General features: G+C 53.8%; 3 protein-coding genes across 8 annotated transcripts; 2 read left to right on the top strand and 1 right to left on the bottom strand.

Annotated features, from left to right (window-relative positions):
- The first annotated feature begins 1,166 nt into the window (after positions 1 to 1,166).
- On the top strand, positions 1,167 to 11,562 carry SLC35A2 (solute carrier family 35 member A2). Of its 5 annotated transcripts, none has more exons than XM_047764399.1 (5): positions 1,167 to 1,312; positions 3,097 to 3,279; positions 7,447 to 7,598; positions 9,442 to 9,588; positions 11,226 to 11,562. In XM_047764399.1, the coding sequence occupies exons 1-5, from the start codon at positions 1,222 to 1,224 to the stop codon at positions 11,418 to 11,420; spliced, it is 768 nt and encodes a 255-aa protein (XP_047620355.1). In that variant the 5' UTR covers positions 1,167 to 1,221; the 3' UTR covers positions 11,421 to 11,562. The 5 variants fall into 5 exon arrangements, with proteins under 5 accessions (XP_047620355.1, XP_047620354.1, XP_047620352.1 ...); XM_047764398.1 differs by lacking the exon at positions 11,226 to 11,562 and adding an exon at positions 2,502 to 2,594 and having other exon boundaries at positions 1,172 to 1,312; positions 8,852 to 9,756; XM_047764394.1 differs by having other exon boundaries at positions 1,174 to 1,312; positions 8,852 to 9,588.
- A 69-nt stretch (positions 11,563 to 11,631) lies between these two features.
- On the bottom strand, positions 11,632 to 16,980 carry PQBP1 (polyglutamine binding protein 1). Of its 2 annotated transcripts, none has more exons than XM_047764401.1 (7): positions 16,550 to 16,980; positions 16,328 to 16,412; positions 13,327 to 13,438; positions 12,966 to 13,078; positions 12,241 to 12,525; positions 11,999 to 12,062; positions 11,632 to 11,851 (listed from the first exon to the last, which is right to left on the bottom strand). In XM_047764401.1, the coding sequence occupies exons 2-7, from the start codon at positions 16,392 to 16,394 to the stop codon at positions 11,695 to 11,697; spliced, it is 798 nt and encodes a 265-aa protein (XP_047620357.1). In that variant the 5' UTR covers positions 16,395 to 16,412; positions 16,550 to 16,980; the 3' UTR covers positions 11,632 to 11,694. The 2 variants fall into 2 exon arrangements, with proteins under 2 accessions (XP_047620357.1, XP_047620358.1); XM_047764402.1 differs by having other exon boundaries at positions 16,829 to 16,980.
- Positions 16,981 to 17,093: 113 nt separating this feature from the next.
- On the top strand, positions 17,094 to 22,762 carry TIMM17B (translocase of inner mitochondrial membrane 17B). The gene is made up of 6 exons (XM_047764403.1): positions 17,094 to 17,187; positions 18,043 to 18,142; positions 19,419 to 19,482; positions 21,961 to 22,089; positions 22,189 to 22,299; positions 22,390 to 22,762. The coding sequence occupies exons 1-6, from the start codon at positions 17,162 to 17,164 to the stop codon at positions 22,476 to 22,478; spliced, it is 519 nt and encodes a 172-aa protein (XP_047620359.1). The 5' UTR covers positions 17,094 to 17,161; the 3' UTR covers positions 22,479 to 22,762.
- The last annotated feature ends 1,968 nt before the right edge of the window (positions 22,763 to 24,730 follow it).

The raw sequence follows: 24,730 nt of genomic DNA, 5'->3' as shown, positions 1-24,730 counted from the left end.
CTCAGAGGCAGAAAGATCTGCTCCTTTTCCCCAATCCCACGGGAGAAGATAAACCCCTTCCCTATTTGAGAAGAAAGGCCCTTTCAGGCACTGGCGAGGGCGGTGTCGGGTTTCGGGCACCGACAAGGAAACTTCCTAGCTCTTCCGTTTTTCAGTGACGTCTAAAGTGTAGTCACTTGTTTTGCCCCTACCTTTCCGCCCCTCTTGTCCTCTTACCTGCTCAACCCTCTCATCTCTATTTCTTCAATTCTTAACTTACCCTCCCTGCCCTTTTCTGTCTTGATTTCATTTGTCCTGATCTCAGCTGTACTCTCTTCCTGGTTTCAAAAGCTAACCTGTAAGCCTCTCACCTGCTGGCTTACCTACCCTTCTCATCTGTCCTTCCTTTTAATTTTTTTTTTGGCCTTTTATTTTAATACCACACCCATGTCACATGGAGGTTCCTAGGCTAGGGGTCGAATCGGAACTGTAGCCGCTGGCCTATGCCACAGTCATAGCAACGCCAGATCCTAGCCGCGACTGTGACCTATACCACAGCTCAGGGCACCACCGGATCCTTAACCCACTGAGTGAGGACAGGGATCGAAACTATCCTCAAGGAGACTAGTCAGATTCGTTGCCGCTGAGCCACGACGGCATCTCCATGTCCTCCCTTTTCAGTCTCACCTCTAATGTGCCTTTTCACTAGTATATCCTCAACCGCTCTATTTTATCTGCTTGTTTACCTACCTGACACTCACCTGCCCCTCTCGCTCAAAGTCTCACTTCCCTCTCAGACACCTGTGGGCTCTACAGGGGGCGAGGGGCCTCTCCTGGAGAAGGGAAAGGAGCTTCAGGTCCCCCGGGAAAGACCCAGGCGTTTTGATGCAGAAAGGGCGGTGCCATCAAGTGATGGCAATAAAGAGCCGAGCCAGGAGATGGAGAGCAGAATCAATGAGATAGGAGGACATGGAAAGTGGGATCGAAGAAGACGAAGGCGGGTTTAGTAAAGGGAATGGGCCAAGGAGGCTCTGTAAGACGGCAGGGCGCCAAGCCGACCGTGTGCCCGGCCTCCGGGTCCCGACGGGATTTGGGGACTAAAGCTCAGGAGCGGACGAAGAGCGCCACCGCTCTGGTCAACTCACTAGCCCCGCCCCACCCCCCCCGGAGGCCCGGAAGCGGAAGTGACGAACACGGAAGTAACCTGCTGTTGCCGAGGGGACGGGCCAGGCAGATGCCAACATGGCAGCGGTTGGGTCTGGCGGTTCCCCCGCGGCGGCCGGGCCAGGGACGGTCTCCGCGGGGGCGTTGGAGCCTGGGACCGCGAGTGCGGGTGAGACAAGCTGTGGCTGAGCAGTTAGTGGCGGGCCGGGGGTCAGGATCGCTGGGGGTTCAGAAAGGTTCCTCACTGAGGCGAGAGAGAACATCCCGTGTGGACCGACCTATGTGTGTTTGTGGCTGAGGGTGGGGGGGAGGACGTGTATGTTGGGGGCGGGGAAAAGACCATTCTGAGGATGATGAGGAGGTCCCTTCTGCACCTGGAGAGTAGACACCATTCTGAGACGTAGGGGGCCATTTCCTTTTGAGGAGGCTAAGACCCCTAAGACCATTCTGAGTGTGTGTGTGTTGGGGAGGGGGGGTCCGTCCTTATAGAAGGGAGATACCATTCTGAGAGCAGAAACTACTTCCTTACAGAAGAGAGAGGCTAGTCCGAGGGTGGTGGTTTCTTCCTTGAAAAGGGACAGGGGCTATTGTGTGTTAGGCTGGGGCGGGTTCTTCCTTATATGAATTAGTGCATTTTGAGAACATGGAGAGAAGACGGTTCTGGCCGTACGTTCCTAATGGAAGTAGAGTTCATTGTATGTTGCAGTGGGAGTGTCTTTCCTTATATGGCTGAGAAAGGACCTTCTGAGGGTTCCAGGCCCTCCCTTAGAGTGCAGAGAGTTCATTGTGAGTGTGAGCAGGACAAGGAATAATTCCTTGGCTGGAGGTAGGGATATGTGGTGGTAGGAGGATGATTGGTGTATAGGGAAACATTTCCTTGTGTGGTTAAGGGACCCGGACCATTCTTAGTGGAGTAATCAGTTACTATGGGGTTCGATCCTTTAGACAGTGTGAGAATCATTTTTTACATTTGTTAGACCATTCTGGGTCAGGGAAGAAGCAGTCTTCATAGGAAGGAGAGGGAGGAGAGACCATTCTGAGTGTAAGGGAATGGAATAATTTAGATGGGAGAAAGACAGTTCCTTAGGAGATGGACATGCTTTATATACAGTGGTCGCATTCCTTGTATTAGGGGATCATTCTTCACATGGGACAGTCCTTCATTAAATAGAGCCATCATTTCATATAAACCTTTGGTTTGTTCATCCATAAAATGAGAATACCTATGGTTCCTTTGGCGATCAGAGCCATGTAGGGATCTGCTGAAGTCATTCATCTAAATCCCTTATCCCAGTGATAGGCACACAGTAAGCACTTGATAAAAGTTGAGGATGCAGTTGCTGTTTTGTCCAGGGCAGGGTTGCTTCTCACTCAGTGGAAGGAGAGAGAGGCTGAGGTGAGCGTCCAGGGCCTGCCCCGCCCATTTCCTGACACCTCAGCAAGGATTCCAGGTATAGCTGAACAGGGCGAGGCCTGTTCACTTTTCCCTTTCTAGCTCTTCCTGCCTGTGGCTGAGGTAGTGGAAGCTGGCAGGGCTCAGACCCACACTGGGTCAGGATAGGCAGGCAGAAGGAGGAAGTAGCAGTGGCTAGGAAGATCCTGGTTGAAAAAGGACAGGGTGGAGTTCCCATTGTGGTGCAGTGGAAACGAATCCGACTAGGAACCATGAGGTTGTGGGTTCGTTCCCTGGCCTCGCTTTGTGGGTTAGGGATCTGTCACGGCCGTGACCTGTGGTGTAGGTCACAGATGCAGCTCGGATCTGGTGTTGCTGTGGCTGTGCTGTAGGCTGGCAGCTATAGCTCTGATTCGACCCCTAGCCTGGGAACCTCCATATGCCACAGGTGTGGCCCTAGAAAAGACAGAAAGAAAGAAAGAGGACAGGGGAGGGTGGTGGTATGGCCAAGCAGCAGCTTCTGACTCCTTCTTCCCCCTTGCTCCTTCCTTTCCCCACAGCTCACCGGCGCCTCAAATACATATCCCTAGCCGTGCTGGTGGTCCAGAATGCCTCCCTCATCCTCAGCATCCGCTACGCCCGCACGCTGCCTGGGGACCGCTTCTTTGCCACCACTGCTGTGGTCATGGCTGAAGTGCTCAAAGGTCTCACCTGCCTGCTGCTGCTCTTTGCACAGAAGAGGGGTACGAGCCAGCAAGGGGGGCTGCATTGGAGTCTGGGTGGGACTGTGTGTGTGTGTGTGTGTGTGTGTGTGTGTGTGTGTACCCCCACCCACATGGAGGGTTTGTTGGGGTATGTCTGTGTCTATGAAGCCACCTAGGGACTGTGCAGGTGCAACTTACAAGCTGTGAAGCGCCTTATACCTTCAGCTACGAGAGCTGCATCTACGTTTTTATACGCCTAACTCCTCTGTAGCAGGCCAGTGAACACTGTAGGAGGGAGATACTTTGTGCCCATAAGGTAGCAGGTGACACTTAACGTGGTGATTTATTGATTTCTCTTTAACTTTTCATTATGGAGAATTTCAGGAGTTCCCGACTTGGCACAGCGGAAACGAATCTGTTTAGTATCCGTGAGGTTGTGGGTTCGGTCTCTGGCCTCGCTCAGTGGGTTAAGGATCAAGCGTTGCTGTGAGCTGTGGTGTAGGTCGAAGACGTGGCTTGGATCCCGCGTTGCTGTGGCTCTGGTGTAGGCCAGCGGCTACAGCTCCGATTGGACCCCTAGCCTGGGAACCTCCATATGCCATGGATACGGCCCTAAAAAGACAAAAAAATAAAAAAGAATTTCAAACACAAAATCAGAGAAAATAATAAAATAGTAAAATATCCATGTCCCATCACCCAGATTCAACAATTATCAACTCATTACCACTCTGCCATACAGCACCAATAATTTCTACTCACCACCAATCTACATGTCTGTTTACCTTCTCCCCCCGCCTTATTATACCCAGGTATGTCCCACATGAAGTATTATTTTGAAGTAAATCCCCCCCCTTATTATCTTGAATAAATATTTTGGTACATTTGAAAAAATAACTGCAATATCTAGAAATCATACATCAAAAAATTCATAAGGAGTTCCCATCGTGGTGCAGTGGTTAACGAATCAGACTAAGAACCATGAGGTTGCCAGTTCAATCCCTGGCCTTGCTCAGTGGGTGAAGGATCCAGCATTGCCGAGAGGTGTGGTGTAGGTTGCAGACGCGGCTCAGGTCCCAAGTTGCTGTGGCTCTGGTGTAGGCCGGCAGCTATAGCTCTGATTCGACCCCTAGCCTGGGAACCTCCATATGCCACGAGAGCAGCCCAAGAAATGGCAAAAAGACAAAAAAAAATTCATAATAGGGGTTCTCTTGTGGCCCAGCAGGTTAAGGGTCTGGCATTGGCAGTGCACCACCTTGGTTCACTGCTGTGGCATGGGTTCAGTCCCTGGCCTGGGAACTTCCATATGCCTCAGACACAGCCAAAAAAACCCAAAAAAACTAAAAATAATTTTAAAGGTTAATAAAATAAATACCCAGTCAGTGTTCAAGTTTATAATGATTTCCTAAACGTCATACAAATTAAAAAAAAAACTTTGTCTGAATCAGGTGTATTTAAAGTCTGTTTTTCATTGCTTGCTGGCTTCTAGGTCTGCTAACCTCTAGGTTCCCCTCCGGCTCTTTTTTTTTTTTTTCTTTTTTCTCTCTGCAGTTAATTTGTCGAAGAAATTAGGTTGTCTGTCCTATAGACTTTCGGTAGCCTGGATTTTGCTGAGTGCCTCCCAGGGGTCTCATACAACATGTTCTTCTGTCCTCTACGTTTCCAACTTATAAGTTGGATTTGTATACTTATTTATTTATTTATTCGCTTTTCAGGGCCACATTCGCGGCATATGGGGGTCCCCAGGCTACGGGTCAAATCAGAGCTGTCGCCACCGGCCCACACCACAGCCCCAGCCACGCGGGATCTGAGCCGCGTCTGTGACTTACACCGCAGCTCACCGCAGTGCCAGATCCTTAACCCACTGCGCAAGGCCAGGGATCCAACCCACATCCTCCTGGACACTGGGCAGATTCATTTCCGCTGCACCCCGACGGGAACTCCCGGATTGATATATTAATTTGAACACCTCCCGTAAAGGCCTTCTTCTTTAAAATGTTGCTCATTGTCGTCCACTCAATAACTCTGGGGCCCTGGGAGGCAGCAGTTTAGGAACCCAGCTGTGCTGTTCTTGATCGATTGTGAGACGGTTCCAACGAACACGGTGTGGAAGGCCCTGTTCTGGCCGTGGAGGTGGACGTGTTCGGGGCGCAGACAGGCATCTTGCCCTTGGAAGGCTGATATTTTAGATGGGGAGAAACAACAGAGCTACAAATTGATCACAGGCTTTCATCTCTTATCTACAATTTCAACTCCCCACCCCACCCCACCCTTTTTTTTTTTTTGCTTTTTAGGGCCACACCCGCAGCATATGGAGGTTCCCAGGCTAGGAGTCCAATCAGAGCTACAGCTGCTGGCCTACACCGCAGCTCACAGCAACAAAGGGTCCAAGCCGCGTCTGCGACCTACACCGCAGCTCATGGCAACGCGGGATCCTTCACCCACTGAGTGAGGTCAGGGATCGAACCCGAAACCTCATGGTTCCTCGGCGGATTCGTTTCTGCTGCACCACGACAGGAACTCCATGTTTTTTGTTTTCTCGTTTGATGTGGTTGTGTACACGCATCAATACAGAAATATGAATGTGTTTGGGGATGTTGTGCAGCTCCCTATATATGTGGGGTGTGAAAAGATACAGCATGTATTCCATGTTATCTTTCTAACCTGCACTTTTTTGAAGCCCCTGCCAAACCCCTGGGCCCAGGGAATTTGGGAAAGGGGCTGGAGGTCAGTAATTTCTCCTGGGGTTAATGCCATGAAAGGCAAGGATAGGGTTTTGTGAATGAGCATCAGCAGGAGTTCTGTGATAACCTTGTGCGGGGGCTGTGGGGTTTTCCCTGAGGTGGGACACTCGGCTGAGCCATAAAAGATGAACAGCAAAAAAGTGAGGTATGAGGGAGTTCGAGTTGTGGCTCAGTGGGTTAAGAACCCAACGTAGTGTCCATGAGGATGTGGGTTTGATCCCTGGCCTCGCTCAGTGGGTTAAGGACCTGCTGTTGCCGCAAGCCGTGGTATAGGTTGCCAGTGTGGGTTGGATCCAGCGTTGCTGTGAGCTGTGGTGTAGGTTACAGACTCAGCTCAGATGTGGCGTTGCTGTGGCTGTGGCGTAGGCTGGCAGCTGCAGCTCCGATTCAACCCCTAGTCTGGGAACCTCCATCTGCTGCAGGTGCGGCCCTGAAATGACCAGGAAAAAAAAAAAAGTGGAGTAAGGAGTCCCTCATGGCTCAGTAGGTTAGGGATCTGGCGTTGTCACCGCTCTGGCTCTGATTATCGCTGTGGTAGGATTTCAACCCCTGGCCCAGGAACTTCCCCATGCTATAGGTTAGCCGATAGATAGATAGATAGATAGATAGATAGATAGATAGATAGATAGATAGATAGATAGATAGTGGATTGAGATTTGCAAAGGTCTTATTATATAGGAATGTATTCTCTTTTTTTTTGTATTTTTATGGCTGCACCTGTGGCATATGGAGGTTCCCAGGCTAGGGGTCGAATTGAGCTGTAGCCACCGGCCTACGCCAGAGCCACAGCCACGGGGGATCGGAGCCGCATCTGTGACCCACACCACAGCTCATGGCAACGCCAGATCCTTCACCCACTGAGAGAGGCCAGGGATCGAACCTGTGTCATTATGAATGCTAGTCAGATTCGTTTCCCCTGAGCCACGACGGGAACTCCATATTTTCATTTATTGACCAAAACAGGTCCCTTCTAGATGTTCTGCTTCATAGTCAAGCCTGCATGCATTCTTCCCTGTGACAAGGGCTCATGCTTGGGGGGGGGGGGGGGCGGGGGGAGCTGACCGAAAGATAGGGCCAGGTGGCAGATGGCCCTTGCCCTCAGGCAGGTCTCAGGCCAGGAAGGAACTAGGAGACATGGAAACGTCGTGCGTGAACCTTCCCCCATACTCTACTTCGCAAGGTTCCCAGGCTCCTAGTCAGTGCTGATGATTCCGTGGTCCAGACTGTGCTGAGGGCTCGCCCTGGAGCTCTGTGCCGGGTAGGTGGGCTCTCCAACGAGCGAGAGATGGTCTCTGGTTCAGACTGAGTACCCGAAAGGCTTGCTGGAGACATGGTCGTGCTGAGAGCACAGAGCTCATTCTAGCGCGTGGTGGGGAGATGCAGCCCCGGGCCCAGTCCCGGCCCTCGGAGGACCCCCGTCTCTGGTAGTCAGTGCAAAAAAACGGTCTCTCCTCCCTCCACCTAGGTAACGTGAAGCACCTGGTTCTTTTCCTCCACGAGGCCGTCCTGGTGCAGTACGTGGACACACTCAAGCTCGCAGTGCCCTCTCTTATCTACACCTTGCAGAATAACCTCCAGTATGTTGCCATCTCCAACCTGCCAGCGGCCACTTTCCAGGTGAGCCCCAAGCCCAACCTGGCTCCAGCGGAACTGGCCGGGGTCGGGGAGAGAGGATGTTGGGGTGGGAGGGCTGCAGAGAGTGGGGGCTGTGTCTCCTGCAGAATGTCCTGGGACCTTCCGTTCCCGCTCAGTTTCCTCATCTGTGAGAACTGGGGATGGAAGTGGTCCTGGTAGCTACTCACTGGGATGCTGGGATGATTAAAAGAACTAATACCTAGGAAGAGCCCTTGGGAGATAAGCTCTAGGCTGTTTACGGGCAGCCTTGCGAGTTGGTTAAAGAGCCTGGACTCTGGGGCTGAGCTGTTTGGGTTCACATCCCAGCTCTGCTCCTTTCCAGCTGTGTGATACTGGGGCGAGTGACTTAACCTCCCTGTGCCTTAATTGTCTCATCTTTCACTTGGATGTGACCAACACTGCCCACGTCTACACGTGAGCATTAAATAAAAGAATGCATGTGAAGGCGTTCCCGTCGTGGCTCCGTGGTTAACGAATCCGACTGGGAACCATGAGGTTGTTGGTTCGATCCCTGGCCTCGCTCAGTGGGTTGAGGATCTGGTGTTGCCGTGAGCTGTGGTGTGGGTCACAGACGCTGCTCGGATCCCGCGTGGCTGTGGCTGTGGTGTAGGCTGGCGGCTATAGCTCCGATTCAACCCCTAGCCTGGGAACCTCCATATGCCGCAGGTGTGGCCCTAAAAAGCAAAAAAAAAAAAAAAAAAAAAAAGAATGCGTGTGAAGTGCTTAGACCCACACCCGGCCCATAGCGAGCTTGATGGAAACGTTTCCTGACATCATGTTGTGGTAGATTCGTTTGTATCAACACGTATTTACCAAGACCAATACGGCTCGCATCAAGGTCTTTACCATTCATGCATTCCCTGTAGTGGGAGGTGTTTCATGTACGGCAGTCATAGTTACAGATGCCGACGATGGCCGGCCTCAGACAGGGCAAGTGCTTGTCCCTCATCCCGCAGCTAGGACGTGGGTTGGGCCACGTGGACTCGAGCCTGGCCCGGGACATCCTTGCACAGCCATCCTCCTGTGTCCTTTCTCGGAAGCGGTCAGAGCTATTTAGTAGCTGCATCCCAGTCTGTGGGCAGCGACTGGATATTTTTGCGGGTTTTATTGGCATCTCCCCGTGCCCCCCCCCACCCTCTATCGTGCCCACAGTGGGCACCATCCCCCTCATGCACATGTCAGGGGGTGGGGGGAGCCGGGAGCAGCCCTCAGTGCCTTCCACATGCCACTCGCAGGTGACGTACCAGCTGAAGATCCTGACCACGGCACTGTTCTCCGTGCTGATGCTGAACCGCAGCCTCTCCCGGCTGCAGTGGGCCTCCCTGCTGCTCCTCTTCACCGGCGTCGCCATCGTGCAGGCCCAGCAAGCCGGCGGTGGGGGCCCTCGGCCGCTGGATCAGAACCCTGGGGCGGGCCTAGCCGCTGTCGTGGCCTCCTGTCTCTCCTCGGGCTTCGCAGGTGTCTACTTTGAGAAGATCCTCAAAGGCAGCTCAGGCTCCGTGTGGCTGCGCAACCTGCAGCTGGGCCTCTTCGGCACGGCGCTGGGCCTGGTGGGGCTCTGGTGGGCCGAGGGCACTGCTGTGGCCCGCCGTGGCTTCTTTTTCGGGTACACACCTGCTGTCTGGGGCGTGGTGCTCAACCAGGCCTTCGGCGGCCTCCTGGTGGCTGTCGTCGTCAAGTACGCCGACAACATCCTCAAGGGCTTTGCCACCTCCTTGTCCATTGTGCTGTCCACCGTTGCCTCCATCCGCCTCTTCGGCTTCCACGTGGACCCGCTGTTTGCCCTTGGCGCTGGGCTGGTCATCGGTGCCGTCTACCTCTACAGCCTTCCCCGCGGTGCAGCCAAAGCCATAGCTTCCACCTCCACCTCTGCCTCCGGGCCCTGCACCCACCAGCAGCCTCCGGGGCAGCCGCCGCCACCGCAGCTGTCTTCCCACCGCGGAGACCTCAGCACGGAGCCCTTTCTGCCAAAGTCAGTGCTGGTGAAGTGAGGGCTGGCGGCGGTGGGGGGGGTCGACAGGGAGGGGTGCTGGGTGGAGGGGGCTGGGCATCTGCAGGACCCAGGTTACCACGGGGGTGGGGCCTGGCTCCTCTGGGGTTGGAAGGGTCTTTTCTTCCAGGTCGTTGAGACTTCCGGAAGGGTGTGGGACGAGGGCAGGGCAAAAACCAGGGGTTTTTAGAGCTGCCTCCTCGGTCCCAGTCTAACCCCTTTGGGAACTGGGTTGGGGGGATTGTCCTTCAAGGCCTTTTTTGTCTGTCCCCCTCAGCCAGAGGTGTCCTGTCTCTCTTGCCTGGGAGAGTCCCTGCCAGCGACCCCTCTACCTTTGTAGGGTCACATTTGGACAAAAATGCTACAGCTCTGTAGTCATGACTGATGCCTGCCTGAGGGGTCGTTTCCCATAGCCTGAGGCCTCCCTCCTCCCTGATGACCACACTGGATCGTGTTAGCAGCTCAGTTTTTCGTGGCCTTGGGGCAGCTTCCCTGACGTGGGGACTTGAAAATGGGCCTCTTATGAGCACCCAGGGAGAGAGGAAGCAGGGGGAGAGCTGAGGTTTTTGCATCAGCCCATTCATTCAAGGGGAGGGTGCCGTAGGGGTCCTTTTTTTCGTGGTTTGGGGACTCGTGGTGTAATCAGATGAATTGATTCAGGGTGTGGGGGAAAGCGGGGAAGGGCGGTCCTCGAAGTGACCTAATCTCATGGAATCTCTGACACTGTCAGCTGCTGGATGCAGGGTTGTGTCCTGAGACATCGCGAGAGGAGAGATACAGCTACCAACCACACTTGTGATCCCCCAGTGGCTGTAAGAGGCCCCCTTCCTTCATGGGGAGGGGTGTCTTTAAATTGCTGAAATGTGGAAGCAGCCCCTGCACTCCCCAAAGCTTATTAACCCCTTAACCGTCTCCCAGGGTACATGTGGTATGTGTGCGTGCGTGCGTGCGTGTGTGTGTGTGTGTGCGCGCATGCACGCGCGTGCACCTAGTGCACACTTGCGCTTGGGAGATGCCTGGGCTGTCTCTGCTATATGTACATAGGGCCATTGGATCTTTATTTTTGATTAATTTGTTCTGATTTTTTTTTTTTTGGTTTGTTTTCTAAGGAACTGTAATGAACAAATGTCAGGATACCCAATGCCAAATAAAGATGTTGTATTTATTTAGTCCACGTGTAGCTTTCTGACCCAGAGAACCCGCTGTCTCCGCGTGGGCTCTGTTACTAACCCCGGGACTACCAGCCTCACCAGTCCCCCTCGCTTGCTCATGACGCCTGCCTGCCAGCCCACCCCAGCTTCCATCTTTTTTTTTCTTTCTTTCTTTTTTGCCATTTCTAGAGCCGCACCCACAGCATATGGACGTTCCCAGGCTAGGGGTCCAATCAGAGCTATAGCCGCCAGTCTACACTACAGCCACAGCCACATGGAATCCGAGCCGCATCTGCGACCCACACCACAGCTGACGGCAACGCCGGATCCTTCACCCACTGAGCGAGCCAGGGATTGAACCCGAGTTCTCATGGATGCTAGTCGGGTTCTTTAACCGCTGAGCCACGATGGGAACTTCCCCCACCCCAGCTTTCTTGTGTTTTTCTTTCCTCCCCATTCCCACCACAGGTTGCTCACCAAGGTGAAGGGTTCCTAGCCGCTGGGAATGAAGACGCTGGCCTGGCCTCGCTCCCCCTTCTTGCCCTGGCCCAGTCAGGGCCAGACTCTCTAATCAGTATTAGTGGGGGATGGGGTGGGGTGGGGTGGGGGACACACCGAACCCCTTGTCCCCACCGCCCCGTCTCCTACGCAGGGCTGACGTGACTAAACTCTTCTCGGGTAACGAGGGCCCAGACAGAACCCACCCACCTCAGTCTCCAGCCCCTGCCACCCCCATGTCCCTGCCACCTACCCACCCCCATTCTTTCTTAGGTGAGTTTTTGTAAATAAAATGTTTTGCACCTTGCTGGCTTGGGTTGGGAAGTCTCAAAAGTGCAAGAGAGAGAAAGAAGCAGAAGCGCTCAGGCTCCACAGACACGATCCACTGAAAAGCTTTTATTACCCCCCCACATCCCGCCTCCCCGGAAGCGGGGAAGGTTCAGTCCTGCTGCTTGGTTCGGGAGGCCTCGGCATTGGCCCGGAGCACGGCCCCGGGTGATGGGTAGGGGCGCTGCTGGAAGAGGGGCCCCGCTGCTGTGGTGTCAGCACCCGTCTTGGCCTCGTTCCGCTTGGGGAGTCCTGTTGACCACGTGCCCCTGGAGGGGACAGAGGACCAGGGTTGGCAATGTGTAACGTGTGTAGTGTGGCAGGCCCCTCCCCACCCCCCCAACACACACACCGGACAAAGGCGGGGGAAGGAGATAGGAAGAAATGGACGGTCACCGGTGCAATGAATCACTTACCGGGGTGCGTCTGAGTACGAGCTGGGGTCCATGGGGTCCAATTCTTCATCTTTCCGGCTTGCCGCTGTGGGAGCAGGTGGCAGTGTGGGGTCTTCAAGGGAGGCACAAGGAGTCCCCCCCCCCCCCCGCATCACGGAGCTCCCCCAACCCAGGAAGAAGCCCCAAGCTCGGGCACTCGTGTGAAGCCCAGCGAGGGTCTCCTTACCCTGCGCCCCCCCACCCCTTGCCTCAGCCCCGCTTACCCTTCTTGCTCTTGGGGTAGGGAGCCAGCTCCTCCCGGCGATGGTGGCGCCGTTCTTTGCCCTCTTCTCGGTCCGCCTTGTCGTACCCTCGGTCCCGGTCCCGGTCCCGGTCCCGCTCTCTCTCTCTGTCTACTTTGTCATAACCACGCTCCCGGTCCCTGTCAGATTTCTCGTGGCCGCGCTCCGACTTCTCATGGCCGCGTTCTGACTTCTCGTGGCTGCGTTCTGATTTCTCATGGCCCCTCTCCGATTTCTCGTGGCTCCGATCCAGTTTCTCCTCAGCATCTGGAGACGGTGAGAGCCTCGTGCCCTTCCTCCGCCCACCTCCAGCCCCAGCACCCTCGGCTCAACAGCCTCCTGCTCCTGCAGCTGGACCTGGCGGTCGGGCGCACCTGCCCCTCCCGGGATCCCGATCCCTCTCAGAAAACCACCAGGAGTTCCCATCGTGGCGCAGTGGTTAACGAATCCGACTACGAACCATGAGGTTCGATCCCTGGCCTTGCTCAGTGGGTGAAGGACCCGGCGTTGCCATGAGCTGTGTTATAGTCTGCAGACGCAGCTCGGAACCCCCGCGGTTGCTGCTACAGCTTCGATTCGATCCCTAGCCTGGGAACCTCCATATGCCGCGGGAGCGGCCCTAGAAAAGGCAAGACCAAAAAAAAAAAAAAAAAAAGAAAGAAAACCACCAGAAGAAACTCGAGGCCCCCTCGGATCTGCCCACGCACCTGCGTTACTGCTCCTGAGCTTCTTGGCAGATTTGGTAACGACGGAGTTGGGGTCATGGGGGGAGAGCCAGGACACAAGGTCTGTGTCCACGTTCCAGTAGTAAGGGAGCCCGCTGCAGGACAGTGGGACGGAGGGAGGGACAGAAGGAGGAAAGGCGTGTCGGCACAGATGTTCTCTCTCTGTGGCCTCAACTCCTGTCTGCCCCAGTCTCTGCCTAGACCTGCCCCGTGTCAGGACCCCACAGAGCGGATCCCCAGATCGCTTCCCCTGCAGCCCCCATTTACCCCAAACCAAGGCTAGCACGGAAAGGGTGAGGTCAGAAGTCAGCTCTCCACTCCTCCGCCAGGTCCCCAGGCTCACCAGGAAGGGTCAAACACCTTGTACCAGCTTGGTGGCAGGCCCTCCAACCGGGTGGCCTCATAGTCCACTGGATCATCATCATAGTCCTCGGCAATGATCTCTTCCTCTGGTTCTGGCAGGACAAGGTGGCAGGGGTTGGGGGGGGGCGGGGAAAGAGAGCCGTAAGGATGGGGGCTGCATGTTCCTACCCTGCAATCAGGGCCTGGAGAGAGACACTCACATTCACATGGACCGAGTGTGTGAATGTGTGGGGGGGGGGGGCAGGTCTCACGGGCCCCTGGCAAATACTGCTCACACTGTAAATGCGAGTATCTGACTATTGGGATTTACAAAAATAAATCTGCCTAACTTTGTTCGGTTTCTGGGTTCAGGTAAGATTATGACATACTGTTACCCAGACTTATCTGGTTTCAGAGTTTAGATAGGGATGCATTTAAATATATATCCAGGGGTTCCTATCATGGCGCAGCAGAAACGAAATCTGGCTAGGACCCTGAGGTTGCAGGTTCGATCCCAGGCCTTGCTCAGTGGGTGAAGGATCCAGTGTTGCCGTGAGCTGTGGTGTAGGTCACAGACACGCCTCGGATCTGGCGTTGCTGTGGCTGTGGCGTAGGCCGGCAGCTGTAGCTCTGATTCGACCCCTAGCCTGGGAACCTCCACACGCCGAGGGTGCGGCCCTAAAAAGCAAAAAAACAAAAAAGTGTATCCGGAGTTCCTGTTGTGGCGCAAGGAAATGAATCCAACTAGGAACCATGAGGTTGCAGGTTCGATCCCTGGCCTCGCTCAGTGGTTAAGGAGCTGGCATTGCCCTGAGCTGTGTGTGGTGTAGGTCCCAGACGCCACTTGGATCTGGCGTTGCTGTGGCTGTGGTGTAGGCTGGCAGCTGTAGCTCTGATTAGACCCCTAGCCTGGGAACCTCCATATGCTTCAGGTGTGGCCCTAAAAAAAATAAAAATTAAAAAAAAAACGTGTATCCATGTTTGTTTAGTTCCTGTGTTCAGACAGTATGTGACACCCTGCTATCCAAATCTATTTTTATTTTTATATATCTTTTTGTCTTTTTAAGACCACACCTGTGGCATATGGAGGTTCCCAGGCTAGGGGTCAAATTGGAGCTGTAGTTGCCACTCCAGGCCACAGCCACAGCGACACGGGATCCAAGCCCCACCTGAGACCTACACCGAAGCTCATGGCAATGCCAGATCCTTAACCCACTGAGTGAAGCCAGGGGTTGAACCCGCGTCCTCATAGATACTAACTAGGTTTGTTAACCAATGAGCCATGACGGAAACTCCCCACTATCCAAACCTATTTGGACAAAATTAGTTTGAACAGCAAAGGTTTTATCTAAAAACGTCCAAATTCATTCAATTCTCCAGCTTGGCAAATAGGGAGTTTCTGATTCTAGTATATTGAGTAGCAAGTTTGGACAGCAAGGCATTTATCCAAACACTGCTCTGAATATATTCAGCTCCTGAGACCTGCAACCGTTTTCAGTTACTATCAACAGAAGAAAAAAGGTGTATGAGTGGGGGTTCCCATTGTGGCTCAGCGATAACGAACCCGACTAGCATCCACGAGAATGAAGGTTTGATCCCTGGCCCTGCTCAGTGGGTTAAGAATCTGGCACTGCTGTGAGCTGTGGTGTAAGTCACAGATGCAGCTCGGATCTGGCACTGCTGTGGCTGTGGCATAGGCCAGCGGCTACAGATCTGATTCGACCCCTAGCCCGGGAACTTTCATATGCCATGGGTGTGGCCATAAAAAGACCAAACATTTTAAAAAAGGTACATGAGTACCTGGACCTCAGCTGGCCGATCAAAGGTTTCAACTGTGTATACAGCTAACAATGAAATGTCTATTTCAGCAATAACATAGTGCCTGTCACACAATAGGTCCAAAATAGATCATCAGCTATAATCATCAGTGTTGTTAGTAAGAAACGTACCACGGGCACAAGGCCCGGTATTCAGTAAGCTTAAAATAAATATCAATGACCATTATCCGTATTATTAACCAAAGATCTATGCTTGGCACACAACAAACCTGTAATAGATGTCACCTGTCAATAAAGTGAAAACGAGTTTTCCAGTACATGGCCACACCTTAGCCCAAAATAGATGCCAGCTTTTACTATAATGACAGTAAGGTATAAACACTGGCAACGGCAGCACAGCAGGCCAAAATGATAGATCCTATCATTATCCTTGTTTTGTTGTTTTTTTGCCATTTCTTGGGCCGCTCCCGCGGCATATGGAGGTTCCCAGGCTAGGGGTCCAATCGGAGCTGAGCTGCCAGCCTACACCAGAGCCACAGCAACGCCAGATCTGAGCCGTGTCTGCGACCTACACCACAGCTCACGGCAACGCCGGATCGTTAACCCACTGAGCAAGGGCAGGGACCAAACCCGCAACCTCATGGTTCCTAGTCGGACTCATTAACCACTGCGCCACGACAGGAACTCCCCTATCATTATTTTACATACTGTAAACCATAATGCATATGCCAGCCACTTAAGCAGACCCGAAATACATGTCAGTTATTGAAGTGGTGAACAATTCGGTATATATCGCCTGAACAGTAGATCTGAAAAAAATGTTACCTACTAGTATGGTAAAGAACAAAATATCAGCCTCCTCCCACTGTATTTGGTCCAAAAGAGGCTGGAATAGATGTCAGTTTACTATTAATATCCTTAGATACTCTTCCAGGGATCGATTGGATTAAATTTGGCGTACGAAGATCCAAGATAAGCATCAGCTGTCACTATTAGGTACGACTAAAGCTGAAATGTCTATTCCCTGCCCCACCCCCACCATAGGCGTCCGCGCGCACGCGGTAGGAATCGGCGTCAGGAATACGTATTGTTTACAACAAAATGTCTGCCAGCCCACTGCTTGGTATATAGTAGGCCCATACTAGGGATCGAGTGGCAATATCAACAACGAAGTGCCTGTCAAGCCTGGCACATGGTAGGCCCATCTGCTCTTAGCTCTCTCACCAGGCTCGAGATGTTTGAGGATGCCTCTCTTGGCCAAGCGGGTCTGCAACGCAACGGGCAGCGGCATAGCGGGTAGCAGACAGACCTAGGGAAGGACAGACGAAAAAGCAGTTCAGATAAGGATTTGAATCTGGAGCTCGTAAGCAAGCGCCTCTCCCCAACATGCACTCATCTAGACGCCCACCTACCCACCTGCACCAGGAGCTGGGCAACAGAACCTACCCGCTAAAAGGTGGAAGGGATAAACGGCAGTATCACCGAAATTCTCGCCAACTCTCCTCTCCAGGCCGGGTGCTCCGGGACAGGACTCCTCTCCCAGGCCTCCTCTCCCAGGCCTAGGCTCCACCCATCGCCGAAGGGGCCAAGCGCCGCTCCCCCGCGCCCCAGAAATGGGCTCACCCAACGTCCCCCAAAGACTGCCGGGTGGAAGGAACCAAGGAGCAGGGGTGGGGGGAGCAGGGTTTCCTCTAGCTCCAAAAAATGCGCCCACCCCGACATTACCAATACAGTCACGCGGGTTGCGGAAGGCTGTCAGACTGTCGGCCTCTCTCTCGACGCCTTTATGATCGCCAGGACCACGACTCTTTTTCTCCTGAGGCAAAGAATGAGGCCCTCTCTCCCCGAGCCTAGAGGTAACTGGGCGACGCTCGGGCTGCAGAGAACAGATGACGGAAACCTAACTGGCCAATGAGAGTGCGCCTTGGCCTGACGTCTGGCGAAAGGACCCAATCATTACCTTGGAATAGGTGGAAAGCTCGGGCTCCTGTGTGCGTTTACTGTGGGGGTGTGGCCCGGCCGGGATTTAGCCAGACTGCGCGGCCGGACGCCGGCGCCATGGAGGAGTACGCTCGGGAGCCTTGGTACGGCGAGGGGCACAGGCCTCGGGACTCTTGCTGCGGCGCCACGGCCAGCGGTGGGAGGCGGGCGGGGGAGGCGCTGGCTACACAGCGCCACGTGCCAGACTCGGGAGACTTTTAAACGTTTGTTGTCTCCTTCCGCTCCCGTACACTTGTTTCCTTACTTGGGCTCCGTTAAGAGGGGCCGCAACTGTGTGCTTGAAGGAGATGGTGCGGTGCAGGACGAACCACTCCACGTTTCCCTTGACTCTTGTCCCCGGTCCCTCTTTGTTAACGGAAAGAGACACGTTGGTCGAATCCATTCCAGCCGGGGGGTGGTGTGTTGCTAGGCGGAAATCCCCAGGGTTACCGCGCGTGGTTTTTCCCAGGTCCCTTTGGTGAATGGAGGCGGGGCTTGGGTGAGCCCACTGTGAGCAAGGAGGGGGTATCGGATCGTCCCCACGGTGTGCAGCTAGGTTTTTCCTCCCTCGTGCAAGGTGAAGAAAGGGAAGAGCGTGGCTGGACGAGCTCATTGTCGGAGGAGGGGGTGCGACCCCCGTTGTACTTTACAGTGCCAGCTTGTTAACACTTCCGTAGCGCTTATTTAAACGTGCCCACTCTGCTTGCAATCAAGTCATTTAATCTTTGCTAGTAGTAAACCAGTTGGCTGTGAAGGAGAGGGGCGGACAAGGGCAACGACTAATGTTTTTCCCCCTTCCGCACTGTTTCTTGCGAGAATATGGAGGAAAATACCCTCTTTATTATTTGAAGTGCTGCTCCCCATTTGAGTGACGTAGTTTCTCCCAGCTGGAAAGTGTCCTTGTGACATAGCATGGGGGAGGGCTCACATTAACCCTATCCTCCCCTTCCCGCTTGCAGCCCATGGCGAATTGTGGATGATTGCGGTGGAGCCTTCACTATGGGTGTTATCGGCGGTGGAGTCTTCCAGGCCATTAAGGGCTTCCGCAATGCCCCTGTCGTGAGTCCTGACCTTCCTTGGGTGGTGCGGGGGTCTTGCCCCGCCCACATGGGAAAACCGCTTGGAGTGCCAGTCACGGGCACTTAATCATTCTGGTGCCTGCCCACCTACTATGTGCCAGGCCTGGTTCCACGATCTGGGAGTTTGGGGGAACTGCATACATGACCTCTGCCCCTCACCCCCCACCCAACTGGAGCTCCTCTTTGGAAATGCTGTGCTGTCAAAAGGTTTTGTCATCACAAAACTTAAAGGTGTGTGTGCAAAGCCAGACAGATATTACCTAAAGACAGACTGGGTTGGAAGCCTGGCTAGAGGGAAGTGATAGGAGTTTAATTGGCAGGAGGAGGACAGCCTTAAAATTGACAAAATGCTTTTAATTGAACATACTCAATTCTGTCTCTCTGAACAACTCCCCCCTCCCCCTTCCTGAGAGATCTCATCAAATGTATGACTTTTTGGGTTTTTTGGTCTTTTAGGGCCGTACCTGCAGCATGTGGAAGTTCCCAAGCTAGGGGTCGAATTGGAGCTACAGCTGCCGGCCACAGCCACGCGAGATCTGAGCCACGGTTGCGACCTACACCACAGCTCAGGGCCACGCCGGATCCTTAACCCACTGAGCAAGGCCAGGGATCGAGCCCGAGTCCTCATGGATACTGGTCGGGTTCATTATCGCTGAGCCACAACAGGAACTCCTCAAATGTCATGACTTGAAATGCCATTTAATGTCAGAGTCTCTGCAATTTCTCTCTCTAGCCCTGTCCCTCCCCCACCTTCTGGAACTCTCTTTTCTGGATCTTTGCCCGACTCTCTCCCTCTCTTCCTCAGGGTCTCAGCCCCCAACCCCAAAGAGGCCTTTACTGACTGCTCAGCCACTCTCAGAGCTCTTCATCCTATTATCTCTATTACCTGCGGCTGTCTGAAGCTATCTGGTTCACCTGTACCCTTGTTCAGGATCTGTTCCTCCTATTATGTGAACTCTGAGAGGGTAGGAGCCAGGTCTACTGTGTTCACTGCTGGAACCCTGCTTATGGCATGGGGGCCTGGCACACTGGTGCTCAGTAACTACTGAATAAGTGAATGAATGAATGAGTAACATCTCAGGCCACTTATGTGGGGGTGCTCCTTAGCCCTCCTAGTTCTTGGCCACTGCTCCACATCTCTACCCCTGACACCCCTACTACCTTTCCAGCCCCAGTGCCTCTCCTAAAAGCTAGAAACCTTGTCTGCCGTGGACCTCAACCCTGCTCTGACTCCCGTCCTCCTCACTTTCCTCCAGGGAATCCGGCACCGATTGAGAGGCAGCGTCAACGCTGTGAGGATCCGAGCCCCTCAGATTGGAGGTGCGAGGTTTGGGGAAACAAAAGAGGTGTGATAACAAAGTTGGGGGTGGCTGCTCCTTTGAGTCTAGAATGCACATCGGGGGGTCCAGATTCTAGCCACAACTCTGCCTAGCTGAGAATTCCTGGGGGAATAATTTTTTTTTTTTTTTGGTTTTTTATGGCCATACCAGCCTATGTAAGATCTCAAGCAAGGCTAGAGATCTAACCCATATCCTCATGGATACTAGGCTGGTTCTTAACCCACTGAGCCCTGCATTTCTTTTTTATTTTTTTAAATTTTTGTCTTTTTGCTATTTCTTTGGGCCGCTCCCGCGGCATATGGAGGTTCCCAGGCTAGGGGTCGAATCAGAGCTGTAGCCACTGGCCTACGCCAGAGCCACAGCAGCGCGGGATCCGAGCCACATCTGCAACCTACACCACAGCTCACGGCAACGCCAGATCGTTAACCCACTGAGCAAGGGCAGGGACCGAACCCACAACCTCATGGTTCCTAGTTGGATTCGTTAACCACTGCACCACGATGGGAACTCCCCAGAATAATTTATTTATTTATTTATTTATTTTTGTCTTTTTAGGACCACATCCAGGGCATGTGGAGGTTCCCAGGCTAGGTGTCAAATTGGAGCTGTGGCCACTGGCCTATGCCACAGCCACAGCAACATGGGACCCAAGCTGTGTTTGCTGTGTGTCACAGCAACGCCGGATCCTTGACCCACTGAGCGGGGCCAGGGATCGAAACTGTGTCCTCATGGATGCTAGTCAGATTCATTTCCGCCAAGCCATGACTGGGTCTCCTGGGGGGGAGTAATATTTCCCAAAATTTTCATATGGGTGAGTTCTGGAGTTTAAATCCAGGCCCTGGCTCTTCTGTGATGTGTGAGCTTGGGCTGGTGGCTTAACCTCTCTGAACCCAGTGACAGTAACAGTCACCACCTCAATCAGTTTTGTGATTCATGGAAAACTTAGATAGTACTTACTAGTGCTGGTTGCTGTGTTAAGCACTTTGATTATATTAACTGATTTAGATTTTCAGAAATCAAGTAATATGCAGTATGTAGATCAGGTCCTGGCACACAGTAAGACCTCAGTAAACATTTTTTTTGGCGTTTTTTTAGGGCTGCACCTGCGGCATATGGAGGTTCCCAGGCTAGGGGTCAAATCAGAGCTACAGCTACTGGTCTATACCACAGACACAGCAACGTGGGATCTGAGCCTTGTCTGGGACCCACACCACAGCTCACACCAACACTGGATCCCTAACCCACTGAGCAAGGCCAGGGATGGAACCCACATCCCCATGGATCCTAGTTGGGTTTGTTAACTGCTGAGCCATGAAGGGAACTCCTGAGACCTTAGTAAACATTTTAACTATCTTATTGTTAACTGGCTTTCCTAACCTGTTAGCTTCACCCTGAAAGCAAGGTCAGAATTTTTTTTTTTCTTTGCTTTTTGGAGCTGCACCCACGGCATATGGATGTTTCCAGGCTAGGGGTCCAATCGGAGCTACAGCTGCTGGCCTACAACACAGCCACAGCAACATGGGATCTGAACTGCGTCTGCAACCTACACCACAGCTCACGGCAGTGCCAGATCCCTGACCCACTGAGCAAGGCCAGGGATCAAACCTGCATCCTCATAGATACTAGTCAGATTCATTTCTGCCAAGCCACAACAGGAACTCCCACGGTCAGAATTCAAATTCTGTGCAGTAGTTATGAAGATCAGAGTTGCTCTGTTAGGGATTCCCTTGTGGAGCAGCAGGTTAAGGATCTGTCATTGTCATTGCATCGGCTCGGGTGACTGCTGTGGCACAGGTTCGATCCCTGTCCCAGGAACTGCCACATCCCACAGGCATAGCCACACACAAGTGGCTCTGTTAAAAGCTACATAGAGAGTTCCCGTCGTGGCGCAGTGGAAATGAGTCTCATTAGGAACCATGAGGTTGTGGGTTCCATCCCTGGCCTCGCTCAATAGGTTAAGGATCCAGCATTGTGTGAGCCATGGTGTAGGTTGCAGACGTGGCTCGGATCTGGTGTGGCTGTGGCTGTGGCTGTGGCTGTGGCGTAGGCCGGCGGCTACAGCTCCGATTAGGCCCCTAGCCTGGGAACCTCCATAAGCCGCGGGTGTGGCCCTAAAAGCAAAATCAATCAGTCAATAAAAATATAAATTTAAAAAAATTTTTTAATTGCCTCAAAATAAATGCAACCCTTTAAAAAAAGAAAAGCTACACAGAAGCAGATAAACCTGCTTATAAACAATTGTCACCTCCTTTGAAGGTGAAGGGGGGATGCCAATGGCGATTAGAAGACAGCTTGAAGGAGAGACAGGGACCGGCTGGGGGGGGTGGGGGGACTTTCCCCTGTTTGCCATTCTTGGCCAGAGCATTCAGGGCTAGGGAGTCCCCAGACCCTATGCCCCAGATTCTTGGGATTCCCTGTGAACACTGATTAGGCCTTGGTGCCCTTCCTCCACCCCCAGGTAGCTTCGCGGTGTGGGGAGGCCTGTTCTCCACCATCGACTGCGGTCTGGTGCGCCTGCGGGGCAAGGAGGATCCCTGGAACTCCATCACCAGTGGAGCATTGACCGGTGCTGTGCTGGCCGCCCGCAGTGAGTGCCCCTGGCCCCCCGGCCCCCAGCCCCGGCCTATTGCACCCTGTTCTGCCTGCCTTCACCTCTCTCCTCCCCCCGGCCTCTTCATTCCTCCAGGTGGCCCACTGGCCATGGTGGGCTCGGCAATGATGGGGGGCATCCTGTTGGCCCTTATTGAAGGTGTTGGCATCCTCCTCACTCGTTACACCGCCCAGCAGTTCCGCAATGGTGAGTACCTGGCGAAGCCACTCAGGGAGAGGTAGGGGATGCCCTGCCTGGCCTCCTCTGCTCACCTTTACCCGATTCTCCCCTCTCCAGCACCCCCATTCCTGGAGGACCCCAGCCAGCTGCCCCCTAAGGAGGGTACCCCGGCCCCAGGCTACCCCAGCTATCAGCAGTACCACTGAGGAAGTGACCGCCTATCACCGCCACCGTGGGAGCTCCTCCTCGGTTCCCTCCCCGATGATCTACCTCCAAGGGAGGGCTGGCTCCCAGTTGGCCTGGGACCCTCGAGAGAGGGCCTCTACTCTGTTCCCTTATCCCAGGTTGGGGTTGGGGCACCCCAGCTGCCCTGACGGATGGGTTTCTTCTCTCTCAGGGCACCCCAACCCCCACTCACATGTAACAAGCTCTCACCCTAGTCCTTTCCCGTTGCGCCCCGATGAGTATTTAAAGCCAGTTTTGAAATGCCTATGAATGTACTCCTTGCGCCACCCACAGGAGCCGCTCTGTAGGACAAGGAGCGGAGGAGCCCTCTTCTGGGACTTGGGAGCCCTCGAATTTGGGGTCCCACAGAGACCGGGCTCTAGTAAAGGTCTGTGGAATGAATGTGCAGGAGGAGGAATGAAGCAAAATGTGAATAGGTACATGCGTAAGGGTGTGTGGGGGCCAAGGGGTGAATCACAAACAGAGGAATAGGCTTGGGAAAGAAGTGATTGGGAGCTCCCGTTGTGGCCTAGCAGGTAAAGAACCTGATATAGTGTCTGTGAGGACATGGGTTCAACCCCTGGCTTCGCTCAGTGGGTTAAACATCCAGTATTGCCACAAGCTGTGGTGTAGGTCACAGATGTGGCTCAGATCCCATGTGGCTGTGGCACGGACCTTAACTACAGTTCCTAGCCCAGGAACTTCCATATGCCGGGACTGTGGCCATAAAACGAAAAAAAAAAAAGTGAGTGAACACGAGATTGCCTGAGTGGAGGGGCTGGTTCAGCACGTGGCACTTCTCACCCATCTCTCTCATATCCCCATTGCCAAGGCTGGTAAATCTGACCTCACAATGAACTGTCTTTCTGAATACCAGTCACCCCATTTATGAAGATAATTTCCCTCCATGTGGCCTCACCACGGACGTGAGATGGAAGTAGGGGTCAGGGAGACCCAGCTTGCTTGAAGAAGGTACCCTTTGTCATTCTGTTTGGCACCACAGAGATATTTCTGCCCTGTGATGCTCAGTGTTGTCAGTATTTAAGGGTACCGCAAAATAACCAGAAATAAATTTTCATTTGTGGGGTGGGGAACCTAATGGGAAAGAGATGATCCTGGATGGACCTTGGCCCCAAACACTTGTCTCTTGCATGCAAACCCCGACACGTGGGGCAGACGTCTCCACTGGCGTGCAAATGGCCTTATGGGAGAGACAAGAACTGTCCCTTTTATGCAAGCAATTGCAACAGGTGGAAATGCCCTCTCTCATACATGGTGACTTCTCAGGTCTCCGGAGGCCCCAGCGGGGGCCTGGTGGTCCTCAGTGGTTGCAGAACTGCAACACTGCTTGATGGACTCCGTGCCAGGCCCCAGGCACACAGCTCTCAGTGCCCCAGCAGGGCCTTGGCTTTGAACTTGGGGCTCCACAGCCACACCCGCAGCGTCGTCACGCCTATGTAGGACCTGGCGGTCCATCAGGCCCAGAGTATTCCCAGTGGCAACCCTTGTATTTCCAGGCCACTTCCTTTAGCCCCGCCGATTCGGTTCACCTAGGCCACGCCCTGATTCCTCACCTCCAGGCCCTAAACCTAACCTAAGCCTATCAAACACTGCCCGCTAGCTTTTCCCAGACTTTTACTTCCGTGAATGTGCAGGTTCCACGTGCCTCAACTTGCTCTAATGCCCGCAGACCCTGGTGTCTCCAGACTTCGCCCCCTCGGGCCACACCTTTAAGTCCTGCTCTCTAATCCTGCAGGCCCTCCAACTCCACCTCTTCCGAGGCCCGGTCCCTACTTTGTCTCCCTGGCCCCCTCCAAGGGCCCCGCCCCTGCAAGCCCCTTAGGTCCGCAGGTTCCCATCCTTCAGCCGCTTCCAGACCCTACCGTTTCCCACACTCAGGCCCCGCCCTCGCCCCTCCTTAAGGCCACGCCCCTTCAGGTACCGCGGACGCCCGGGCGCCCCGCCCTCCTCTCCCTTGGGACCTCGTTCTCGCTCGGTCTCTGGTTCTGGAAGGCTTTTGGGCCCGTGGGGCCATGGAGCGATTCATGGTGAAGTTCAGGGCCTTGTGCTTTGGCTCCCTGGGCCGCTGGCTGGACTGAGCTGGGGCGGGACCAGTACTGGCTTTACTAGCGGAGGACTGAGCTTAGAACCCAGGCTCGGAGCTTCGGTGAGCATTGTAGAGCGGCCTCGGGTGGCGGTGGGGCTTCGAAGGAGCCTGGCGTCCACGGCGTAT

The sequence above is a fragment of the Phacochoerus africanus genome, chromosome X (genome assembly GCF_016906955.1).
Source record: "Phacochoerus africanus isolate WHEZ1 chromosome X, ROS_Pafr_v1, whole genome shotgun sequence".
Lineage (NCBI taxonomy): Eukaryota > Metazoa > Chordata > Mammalia > Artiodactyla > Suidae > Phacochoerus > Phacochoerus africanus.
The sequence above is the reverse complement of the archived record's forward strand: the minus strand, read 5'-3'. Positions and strand labels throughout refer to the sequence as shown.